Source organism: Henckelia pumila, chromosome 4, assembly GCF_033568475.1.
Source record: "Henckelia pumila isolate YLH828 chromosome 4, ASM3356847v2, whole genome shotgun sequence".
Lineage (NCBI taxonomy): Eukaryota > Viridiplantae > Streptophyta > Magnoliopsida > Lamiales > Gesneriaceae > Henckelia > Henckelia pumila.
Window position 1 is genome coordinate 157,622,226 of NC_133123.1, and position 12,402 is coordinate 157,634,627.

At 30.9% G+C, this 12,402-nt stretch overlaps 1 protein-coding gene across 2 annotated transcripts; it reads left to right on the forward strand.

The window, feature by feature from the left end:
- The first annotated feature begins 823 nt into the window (after positions 1–823).
- Positions 824–6,105, forward strand: LOC140859845 (probable serine/threonine-protein kinase PBL18). Of its 2 annotated transcripts, none has more exons than XM_073262442.1 (6): positions 824–1,216; positions 2,146–2,606; positions 3,303–3,438; positions 3,531–3,667; positions 3,770–3,893; positions 5,339–6,105. In XM_073262442.1, the coding sequence occupies exons 1-6, from the start codon at positions 949–951 to the stop codon at positions 5,668–5,670; spliced, it is 1,458 nt and encodes a 485-aa protein (XP_073118543.1). In that variant the 5' UTR covers positions 824–948; the 3' UTR covers positions 5,671–6,105. The 2 variants fall into 2 exon arrangements, with proteins under 2 accessions (XP_073118543.1, XP_073118544.1); XM_073262443.1 differs by having other exon boundaries at positions 2,158–2,606.
- Positions 6,106–12,402: the final 6,297 nt, after the last annotated feature.

Here is a 12,402-nt window from a genome sequence, read left to right on the forward strand (position 1 = left end):
TTAATAATGGGGTAGCCTGGTAAAAAGAACATATAAAATATAAAAAAAAAACAGACTATGTGTTTGGGATCGGAGAAGGAAAAAAATATAGCTTTTATTTTTAGAATGGGGAGAGTATATGTAATCAAGGGCGTTATCGTCTTTATGGCTTCTAGGTCAATGGTCAAAAGTTACGACTTATCACAATTGTCATCATGCTAGTTTTTTGTAGCCAAAGATCTTTCTTTATCAGGGCGATTAGATAATAAAACCTTGTTTGTTAAAAAAAGGACAAAGTTTGTTAAATAAATAATATAACTTAACGTAGGTTAATGTAATTCTTAGAATCATCAATCAAAACATGATTAAATTCGTTGAAATATTTTATTAATCTAACCTTTGAACAAAATATTTTTTTTTAAAAAAACGACCTCCTCAAATATATTTACGAGCTACAAGGTCATATGGCGAAATTAGGGTTGACATACCGTACAAAAATACCGACTTATATCGATATTGTACCAATTTTTTTTCGATATACAGATATTTTTTTGGTATATTGATTTTTTTTTTGTATCTATACGGTATTAATATAGATTTTTTTCATACCAAAATTTCGAAATTTATGTATCGGTATCGGTATGAATTTTTTTCATACCGATATTTTTGTTACAGTATACCTAAAAACCACCGTAGGCGAAATGACACGTGCTTTTTGTTTGTAATTAGCAAAAAAATTTTTTTTGATTACCATTAGTCGTCCTCCCAATCAATAGGTTTTATTAATCTCCTCATGCCGTCTTTCTCTTTCACAAAACATTTTCGTTCTTCTTCTTCTCCCGACGAAGACGACGATGGAGGAGAAGATCGTCGTGAAAAAATGGTGGAAATCACGTCGGAAAATGCTGCCGTTTTGAGGTTTTTCGAGTATTTTTTGCGTAGGTTTAGAAAGATCTTTAGTTTCTTAGCATGGGAAATTGCATTCGTAGGAATAAGCAAGTGGTAAAGGAAAATGATGATTGCACAATACATTCTCATGAAAATAAGGGTGATTCGAGTACTGAAGGAAGAGATCAAGAAAATGTGGGGATCGAGAAAAATTCAACAAATCTTCATGATATTAACGTTGGCAATACTGATTCGAGTCGAGGGCCAAAGCAAATTGTTGTGGAATCAGATGATATATTCGAAATGGGAAGTCATCATAAAAGACCGTCAAATCAAGATCCATTTTCGGGTAATATTTTCTTCCTCAATCTCATTATTATCTAAAATTTGATATTCAAATCTATAATTGCCGTTGTGTGTGCGTGCATGCATTTTTGCGTTAATATTGAGCCAACTATCGATTCGCTTTCGGGTTTGTTCAAGAGAATTATTCCTTGTTCACGTTTGTAATGTTAACTATGTTGTTATTAGGGCTTGTTTATATAGGGGATTCAAAAGTACCACAATTCGTGATCCAAGAGTCTCAGTATATTTAATTTGTGTAAGATACATTTAAAAAACTTATAAGAATTACAATATAAACATATATAATCGTGGAAATGTTTAAAAAAACAGTGGGAGGGCAGCCACTTCCGCCTAGCAATTAGACACTCAGGTAGCGATCTAGGCGCCACCTATATGGGTTTTTTGTAGTCTAAATTTCTAAAATATCATTGTTCATTTCTTTCTATATTCTCCAATACTTCCTTAATATTGGATTCAAACTCAAAATCAATGACATCTTCTTCCTCTCAGTTGAGGATTTCGAATGGCCTAGGCGTTCGATTAATTTGGCAACGCATTTGCAAAAATGGGGCCTGTGGTCCTAGACTAGCACATAAGTGCCACTTTTTAGAACACTCGTTAGTAGTAAGAGGAAAAAGAAAAAGGAAATGTGAAACAGCAAGAAGAAATGACCCCGATATTCATTTCGGAGAAAGATTGACGCCAAAATATTAAATGTTTATTTTCTCTTTCTAAATCTGATTTCATAGTTAAGGGGAATGCTATTTTCTTTTCAACAATTTAGTACTTCACAGTTCACACATGCACATGTACATGATTATTTTAATTTCTTAAATGAAATTCTTTATATATAAAACCCATATATATTATTATATATAAATGTACGTGTATATATTTTTTTAAGTTCTTAAAAATAAATAATATTTTTCCCAGTTTATTTTTCAGTAAATATGGAGGATCAAACTCACCAAAAGAGTCATCCATTGCCCACTCCAAACCTGCCCCAACGGTCTCGCAACAAGAACCCTAAAGCTAGTTGTTCACAATTGCCTACACCCGACACCATACCAAGACTTGAAAAACCTAGTTCTACGTTAGCGATCCCGAACTCGGAGACGTCGATGGAACATGGGAAATCTAGTAAACTACCAATTCCTAGATCAGAGAGTGAGATATTATCGTCACCATATCTAAAGGCCTTCAAGTTCAACGAACTTAAGAAGGCCACCTCGAATTTTTGCAAGGATAATTTGCTTGGCGAAGGAGGTTTTGGTCGTGTTTACAAAGGTTGGTTGGATGAGGAAACTTTCACCGCTGCATGGCCGGGTTCCGGCATGGAAGTCGCTATCAAGATGTTGATACCTCGAGGTTTCCAGGGTCATAAGGAGTGGTTGGTTAGTTTTGTTTCAATTCTTGGTAATTTTATGACATTAGTTACTATTCTTAGCCTGATAAATACGTCGTTTTAAATTATATAATTTGAAATACCTAATGTTAAATATTCTAAGATTTACTTAACTGAAAACTATTCTTTGTGTAACCTTAAACGTAAACGATGTAATTATTTGATTAATATTGTAGATGATGTAATGTCAAATGCCCGCATGATAATTATACACACACACACACATGACTCCTTGGTATGTGGCATAGTTTACAAAAGGAAATATGAGCATAATCGTCATGTAATTTGGCATGCATGTTTTGGTCTTTATGTCCCATAGTTTTTCTACTTTATACAATACTTGCGTCAAATATTGTGACATTATATTGGATATTGTTGACGTGACATTGAATATTTTATGCATGCACTTTGGTGAATAAACACTAACGGTAATGTAATTTATTGGACAATTAAAGATCATATTTTTACGACTTATATTATCAGAAGAAAAATATATACGTCAACTTAAAAGACGATTTTTGCAATTTTGGCTTTTGCAAAACATACTGTGGATTATGTTCCCTGCATCACCTATTTATTCTGAATAATGTACGTGTAAATAGTGAGAGTAGTACTCCTTATATAATCATCATATATTTTTCCCTAATCTGCCTTATTATGTATGTATTTATTTATTTTATTACAGTCAGAAGTGAATTATTTGGGTCGGCTGAGGCATCCAAATCTCGTAAAACTCATCGGATATTCACTAGAAGGCGAAGATCGGATTTTGGTCTATGAATTCATGCCCGGTGGCAGCTTGGAGAATCACTTATTCAAAAGTAAGTACTTTGATTTTATGTTTAGAAATACACAATTTTGATGAGAATAAAGATACATATTAATTCATAAACATCATGAAATTATCATGCAGAAAATTCTCCACCTCTTTCCTGGGCAACAAGGATCAAGGTTGCTGCAGCTGCAGCTCGAGGGCTGTGTTTTCTGCACGACTCCGAGTCGCCAGTCATTTATCGTGATTTCAAAACATCAAACATTTTGTTAGATTCGGTACATAAATTTATAATATATATAGTTAAGATTATATTCTATTTGGTGTTCTTTAATTATCCCTTTTTCTAGCTAATTTATTGTGATGTTTTGTTTGTGTAGGAATTTCATGCAAAGCTCTCAGACTTTGGATTGGCAAAATCGGGTCCAACAGGATTTAATACTCACGTAACCACACGAGTAATGGGTACCGAAGGTTATTGTGATCCAAAGTATCGAACCACAGGTATGCATTGGTTTTTTTTTGTCCCCTTAATTTTATAAAACTTTGTTCGGTGCAATAATTTATTCCTGTTACATAGAACCATCAAAACGTAGCACTTGAGTTATTGACGTTTGGTCCGACAAGCTTCATGCAACCATAAAAAATACCAGTCCAATTAAAGAAACCCATATTTCCTTTCCTTATGTATAATCAAGGATAAATTTAATTAAAATGGCCTAAGCCCGATTCAAAACTATAATGATCCATGTTAGGTTTTGCAATGGAAAACTGAGCTAGTTACATCAAGCTAAATTACTAAAATATATAATAATGTAAGTTGCATATTTTTACTAAAATAAACTGAGGTGGCCGTGATGTGGCATTGGATAGATCGTTGCCACATCAAAAATGTTTGGTACTTTGGTACTTCATTGACATAGGACTGACAACCAAACCATCATAACTTACAAGTTGATGATCAATTAAGGGAAAATATTTTTTTTGTCTCTTAATTTGTCTATTTTTTTATTTTAATCTATTAACTTTTCAAATTTTTATTTTGGTGCACTAACTTTTAGTTTTCGGATATTTCAGTCCAATTGTTGACATGACAACGAAAAATGCTGACATGACATCGAAAAATTATGATGTGACACCGAAAATTGCTGACACGTCAGTGTCTAGATGACATGTATGTAACTGGACCAAAATCATTGAAAATTAAAAATTATTGTACCAAAATCAAAATTTGAAAAGTTAATGGACCAAAACAAAAAAATGGACAATTTATTGGAAAAAAAAAAAAGTATTTCCCCACCAATTAAAGATTGTTATGTAAGGGACCAAAACCCTAAATCGACCCATTTAGAGAACAAATTGATCTTTTCCCAATAGAAATCACCCCAAATGCATTATCTCCTTAATTTTAAATTATATTTGCAAAATATTAATTGATAAATAGTAGTAAAGCTAATAACGTTAGAAGCCTATCCAAACAACTTGATTCAAATTGGCTCGAAAAGAGTCTATATAGTAGTATTAATTAGAGTTAATAGTGAAGCTTTTCATAATTCCAAAGTAACACTCCTGTGAGATGGGTCAATCCTATCATATTTATAATACTAAGTAATACTTTGTAATGAATAACCCATATAAGAGATCCGTTTAAAAAAAATGACTCTTGAGACCGTCTCAAAATAGTTTTTGTCATTCCGAAAATATCATTAAATCACTCGATTCCATATTTTACAAATCTATTTCCATCTTATCTCTATATTATCCCCTATCGCTTCAAATTCAAAACCGATAACTCTAATTTCAAAATTTTAGGGAAAAAATATCGTCGTTTAACCATTTAAATCCATCTTTTACATGTGTATTTCCATCCTATCTCGAGTTTATCTCCTATCATTTCAATTAATTTCAAAATTTAGGGGGAAGAAAATTTAAGATTGTTTTCCTAACAGGTAAACTTACCGTCAAGTGCGACGTATACAGTTTCGGAGTCGTGTTGCTAGAGTTGCTAACAGGGCGTCGTGCTATCGACGAAACGAAGTGCGACGAGGAGAAGAACTTGGTGCATTGGGTGAAGCTTCATGTTCATGATAATGGAAAGGTATTTCGGATAATGGACACAAAGTTGGAAGGTCAATATCCCAAGAGAGGAGCTTATGTTGCTGCAAATCTTGCATTGTGTTGTGTAAATGTAGAGCCAAAATATAGGCCACCTATGACCGAAATCTTGGAAATTCTTGAAAATCTCCCATCACAAAAACACCATAATAATGCATCTCCGTAAATAAATGATTGAGGTATTTAAAAGGAAAAATAAGTTAGGTCCATTAACTTGTCCATGTTTTGGTTTTGGTCCATTAACTTTTCCGATGTGGGTTTTGGTACACTAACTTTGCATTTTCAGTGTTTTTTCGTCCAACTGCATACGTGTCAACTTCTTATTGGTCCAAAATGATGACGTGGACAAAAAAAAACAGACACGTATGCAGTTGGACCAAAAAACACTGAAAATGCAAAGTTAGTGTACCAAAACCACATCAGAAAAGTAATGGACCAAAACCCAAATGGGGTAAAGTTACTGGACTAAAAAAATTATTTTCCCTATTTAAAATTGTAAAAATTTATACAATATCGAAAATTTTGAGGACTTCGAAGTAACCTAACAATCTAATTGACGGAACTTGCCATAGTTGTATATATATATGTGTAATGTTTTTTAGGATGTTTTCCGAGATGGTGTATGATATATATCTTATTGTTATTTAATTAAAGTTGAACCCCCACATACGTTTTTTTATTAAATCTAAACCCTACATATCTATATCTATATCTATCTATATATATATATATATATATATAAAAAGAAAAATCTGCTAAAAATAGTTTCCCGCCCAAAAATAATTTCTAAAAATAGTAAATATATTATCATTAATCATTAAATTTAAAAATAAGATATGGTTAAATTTAAAATTATAGATAGAGATAATACTGAAGATTAAAAAAATAATATTATGAGTGATAAAATATTTGATCTAAAAATTTTAAAATATATATATAAATCCGATTTAATTTTAAAAAATTAAATTACTATTTATATTGATCAAACAAATATTTTTTTTTAAGAATGTGGTTGTTTTGTATATCTATCTATATATCTATGCATAAGAGCAGAAAATTATGCTAAAAATATAAACCAACATTATCCAGCTAAAAATTTGGTTCTAAAGAGAGTATATACATTAACATTATATTTAAAAATGCAAATAAATATATGGCTGAATTTCAAAGTATAGATAAATGAAATATTGAAGATTTAAGAAAAAATATATAAGAGTTTTAGATTATTTTATCTAAAAATTTTAAATTAAAGATAAAAATACAATTGAATTTACAAAAAATTTCAAATAGTTTTTTTCGTGAGCAAACAAAAATTAATTTTTTTGCTTTTAATAATGTAATTTTTTTGCCTGTATACATATATATATGTACGCTACAGATATTCAAAAAAAATAAAGATGATTTAATAAGTGATAGACTATTTTACCCAAATTTTTTTAAATATAGACAAAAATACAATTGATTTTTTTTAAAAATAAAATAGGCTTTTTCCTAATTAAAAAAAATTATTTTTAGTTTTTAAGAGCTGATTGTTTTACCAAGCAGTATACACATATTGTAGAGATTAAAAAAAAATGATATTATTAGTGAATTATTTGATCTAAAAATTTTAAAATAAATATAAAATAATATTAAATTTTTAAAAAAAATAATTGTATTTTTACTATATGTATGGTTTATAATAAATTTTTAGGTTGTATTTGGATTGATTCATTTGAAATCAGGGATTTAAAAAGTCAAATATAATTGAATTATACTAAATTATCCTTTATTTTCATAATCATGAATTAGCTCATAAAAAAATCACAACAAATTATTCACACTTACAATTAGGTGCAAATTCAATTTATAAATAGTTAATTTAGCTATTCAAAATTAAACTAAAACAAAATAATTTTAAAAAATTATGCTTCCAATCCATGAATTTTCAATCCCTACATGAAATTAACAACAAATATTAATTAACATCTAACATGAAATTAAAATTTAATTGAACGCCTCATAAATCAAATTTTAGCATAACCAAAGACAGATAAAAAATATCCCAAACAACTCAATCTAAGGACTCGGGGCTAGGAAAATCTTGATCACAGAAGGGAAATGTGGAACGATGATCAACGACAAACAACACTAGAGTAAGAGGTGATGAACAGAGAAAATAATAAATATTGGATAAATAAATTCCTTAAAAAATAATAAAATTTTAAATATACAAAGATAATATGAAGAAGTAAAATATTAAAATAATATATTTTTTAAAAAATAGGGTGTAACAACTTTGTTTTATAAAAACATCTTAAAGATATCAAATAACTTATTTAAAGCGTTTAAAACGGTTTTCTAATAGTTTTCCAAACAAATTTACAAACTTTATAAACTCTTTCAAACGTTCCTCCAATCACAATGAATTTAAATTGATTTAAATACTCTAAGGATTTGAAATCTGTTGTGATTAGCTAAATTATAGTGTAATAAATATCAAGATGAATTTTATTTTATTTTTTAAAGATATCTAAATAATGAAAATACATTTATATTGGTAGATTTAAAATCATTTAATTCAATTCAACCTTAATTTATTTGTATTTTAATTATTTATTCAAACAATCATATTTACTAATTTTGTCAAAAAAATACATAAAAAGAACACTCTATGCATCACACAGGTGAAATACTAGTATATGTTAAACCAACTTTTAATTGATTTGGTGAACTCTAATTTGAAATTACAATTATACTCTCATATGATAATTGCAGCCATGTAATTCTAAACTCAACTACAGCACGAGACCTATAGTGTCACATCATTACCACGTCAAAATTTTGAAAAACTCAACTTTTATAAAATTCTCCCCGCATATTCCTACAATTTTTATTTATTATCTATATTTAAAATCTTAATATATATAATATATGATAAATATAGTTATCGTAAATAATTTCTAATTGTATAAATTAACTCTATTAATATTTTATTTATTTGATAATATTAAAAATAATTTAATAACTCCTGTAAAAAAATAATTTAATAACTAATATATATACTTATTATATGAAAAATAAAATAAATAATTTCATATTTGTAAATGATTTATTATATGATATTTTTATTTCATTAATATATAACTATTATCGTATATAAAATAAGACTTGAAGCATCATAATGATATAACAAAATAAAACACAACATAATCAAGACATTCATTATTAATACTAAAGATAAACAAAATTAATCTCATCCGTACACAACCGACAAAGATCAACATAAATTCTAAAAAAATATAAACGTACACAAGTGATATATGCCAAGATAAATTTAAAAAATATAAAGGTACACAATCGACAAATTGAATGGTAAGAAAATTATTTTTCACTAATCACATCCGTATTGTGCTCAAATATGTTCAATCAAGTCAGCACGAAGCTGGTGATGTGCTTTTCTGTCACATAACTCATTACAATTCGAGAGGTACTATTTTTGGGCAAATCCCTGACAATTTGTACCGGTAGAAAAGTGTAACGACCCACTGTATTAAGACGAGTCTTTTCAGCATGCTTATGTCTTCACTCAAACGCACTCTAGAAAACTTTCCATGGGGTCACCCATCCTATAATTGCCCAAGTCAAGCACGCTTAACTTTGGAGTTCTTATATGATTAGCTCCCGAAAAAAAATGCACCTTCTTGATATGAGTAGTATATATAAAATCTTTTAAGTCTTACTCAACTATGTAGTCTCATACCTACACAATCTCAAAATCATTTTCATTCCATCACAGGATTGGTTCATTCATGTCCCTCCGCCTAGAAGCCTACTAGGAGCAGCTCATTGTCCGTGCAACCTCTTAGCACCGGCGATCACTCCCCGCCTCTGATCAGCCCCGGGCGTCACATGCCCACCAGCTTCCTCCTGGTTTGTCCGCGAACCATACCGTACTAAGAGAGGTCGACTTTAATACCATTTGTAATGACCCACTTTATCAAGACGAGTTTTTTTAGCGTGCTTATGTCCTCACTCACACGCACCCTCAGAAACTTTCCAGGGAGTCACCCATCATAAAAGGAGTCACCCATCATAAAATTGCCCCAAGTCAAGCACGTTTAACTTTGGAGTTCTTATATGATGAACTCCTGAAAAGAAGATGCACTATCTTGATATGAGTAGTACATATGAAATCTTTTAAGCTCTCCTCAACTATGCAGTCTCATATCTACACAGTCTCAAAATCCCTCTCATTCTGGCACGGGATCGGTTCATTCATGTCTCCCTCCGCTTAGAAGCCTACTAGAAGCCGCTCATTGTTCGTGCAACCTCTTGGCACTGACAATCACTCCCCGCCTGCTCAACCTCGCGTCACAAGGAGAGTTTCAATGCAACCAATTAACTGATTCAACCCTCTCATCCTCAAAAATAATGTTGTGAAAAATAATGTATTTGTACATGATATCCATTATCTCATTTTTGTACCAAAATCAATCAGGCCTTCTAACTGTTACCCAACGAGCTTGGATCACTTCAAATGCCTGCTCCACATCTTTTCTTTTTTTGTAGACTCATGTCTCTACTTGAATTTCTTCCTCTTGGGATCTTCGGGACATGGAAAGATCTTGATGAAAGTAGCTCATTCCGAGTAGATTCCATCAGTCACATAAATTTTTTTGTATTCGATGTTCCCTTCATAGTGAAATTAACATTCGAAGCATTGCTTTGTAGGACGGAATTGGATAACGGTCACTCGTTAAGAAAATAATCATTACATGACACTGATATGCCAAAAACAAATGACATATTTACAAGTCTATAAATGCGATCACTTCAAGAATTATTGTTGGGACGCTATAATCACTCGATAATGTCCTTTCCAGGCTATGAGACAATTACTTCACTCTCAATACATGTAATCAAGGCCACTCAACATTTCAGATAATCCGTATTTTTCTTTATGCATTTGAAACAATCGTTGAGTGTCCACATCATCATGTCTTCTCAAGAATCAGGTCCCAAATACTTCAATCACACATTGACAGAGAGTCGACCAAGCTGTCCAAGAAAGTTCTTTCACCTATATGTACATGCTCATCCAGAGAGTCAATGGCGGCTGCATATGCCAATTGACAAACAAGTCGCTATGCATTTCCGAATAATTCAGCATGACATGTAGATTTCCGGAAAAATAATTATCTCGGACAAGGAAAGACTGCCAATCTTCACGATTTTGATTCACATATCTTCTTGAATTTTTAGATCGTGTATTCTTTCGGGATGTTTGAAGTCTCTGGTCTTATTTTTCAAGCGTCGTAATGATCATTTGAGCTACATCATCTTCCCACAACACATTCCTCAAACATTCATGAATGAGATTTTTTGTAGTATCACACATATCTTCATACATTTCCATTAAAAATATATTGCTTAGAAGTTGGAAATATTGAATGACAAAAATGAAGGTTTATTACCATATCAGTAGAGTAAAAAGTTTCAATATGATATTTTTTGATACTATTCAATGTTATACTATTGATTTCACACAATTCAATGTTATACTATCTATTGAACATAATTCAATATTATATTATCCTTTGTACATAATTCAATGTTATATTATCTGTTGCACACAATTTAATTTATTCTAAATTATTCATTCAATGTTATACTGTCCATTGCACATAATTCAAAACATTCTCAATCAGTCCATTCATTAACTAGTGTTCCCCAGTTTGATTAGCATGTATGTGACAAAACTTACAAAACAAATTTTTTAAAACTTTTTTATCTATCCCGATCCATGTGTTGAACAATATCATGACCACGAAATGACATTCTCCATAAGGTTTGGTGAAAATTAAATCTGATTCTCTATTACCATTCCTAAGCTATTTGAGCTAAGATATGAATGATAATAAGATTTAACCTTCGTGTGGTCAGTGATGAGGTTTTTTCAATTAAATACAAATGGGTTTGGGAAGTGGATAAGGACTCGGTCCACACGAGGATGGGGATTAGGAATCCACAATAAAAAAAAATGAAGATTGGAGCGGGGATAGGGATCCAGTTTAGACCTGAGGATGAATATGTGAAAATCAGTTAATAAACAATGTTTTTGTGTTAAAACTGTTGTTTTAACTGTTGTTTTTTTTTTTTTTACCTTTTCACAACAGTTTTATTAAAATCGTTGTCTTTAATCTTTTTTTTTTGTGATGACAACATTTTTTTAACAACTGCTGTGGTTTAACGTTTTTGTTAAGTATAAACGACAACAATTTTTATATAGTGATGTTAGTGAATGTTTTTGAAATCAAAGACAACAGTTTTAAAAATTGTTGTGTAAAACCATTGTCTTTTAATTAAAGTTTTTTTATGAAAAAAAAACTGAATACTAATTCTTTTGCCCAAATCAATCGATCCCCACACATAACATATTTTACAAGTTTGAACTAAGCCCCAAATTTACTTTTCCACGTTCTTCATCCGGTTCTTCTTCTTCTTCTTTTTTTTTTTCCTTCTTCTTCTTCTTATTATTATTATTATTATTATTATTATTATTATTATTATTATTATTATTATTATTATAACCATCTTCGGCAGCGGCGCCTCCCTCCTTCTTGGTTTTTGACTTCCTCTCAACTGCTCATGTTTTTCCAGCAACTCCCGGACATGATTGTATTAAAAAATTATGATTGGAGGTGATCGAGCCCTGGTGGCAGTGGCTTTAATTCTCTTCCAGATCAAGGTCCGAACTGGGTTTTAACAGTGGCATCCTAAAACCTGAAATTTTAGGACCCAGAGTCAATATTCTCGCAGCATGTCCGATCTCAGTTGAAAACAACACAAACACCAAGGTCACAACACCTAAGGATTTCGACCAGGTATGGGTTCTTGAACCTGTAGATAGCTTTTT

Excerpts from the sequence above, each read along its gene's own strand:
- LOC140859845 (XM_073262442.1), top strand. The coding sequence starts at position 949 with ATGGGAAATTGCATTCGTAGGAATAAGCAAGTGGTAAAGGAAAATGAT. Across the intron at positions 2,607-3,302 it reads AGGGTCATAAGGAGTGGTTG|TCAGAAGTGAATTATTTGGG; the intron begins GTTAGTTTTGTT and ends ATTTTATTACAG. Across the intron at positions 3,668-3,769 it reads CAAACATTTTGTTAGATTCG|GAATTTCATGCAAAGCTCTC; the intron begins GTACATAAATTT and ends TTGTTTGTGTAG.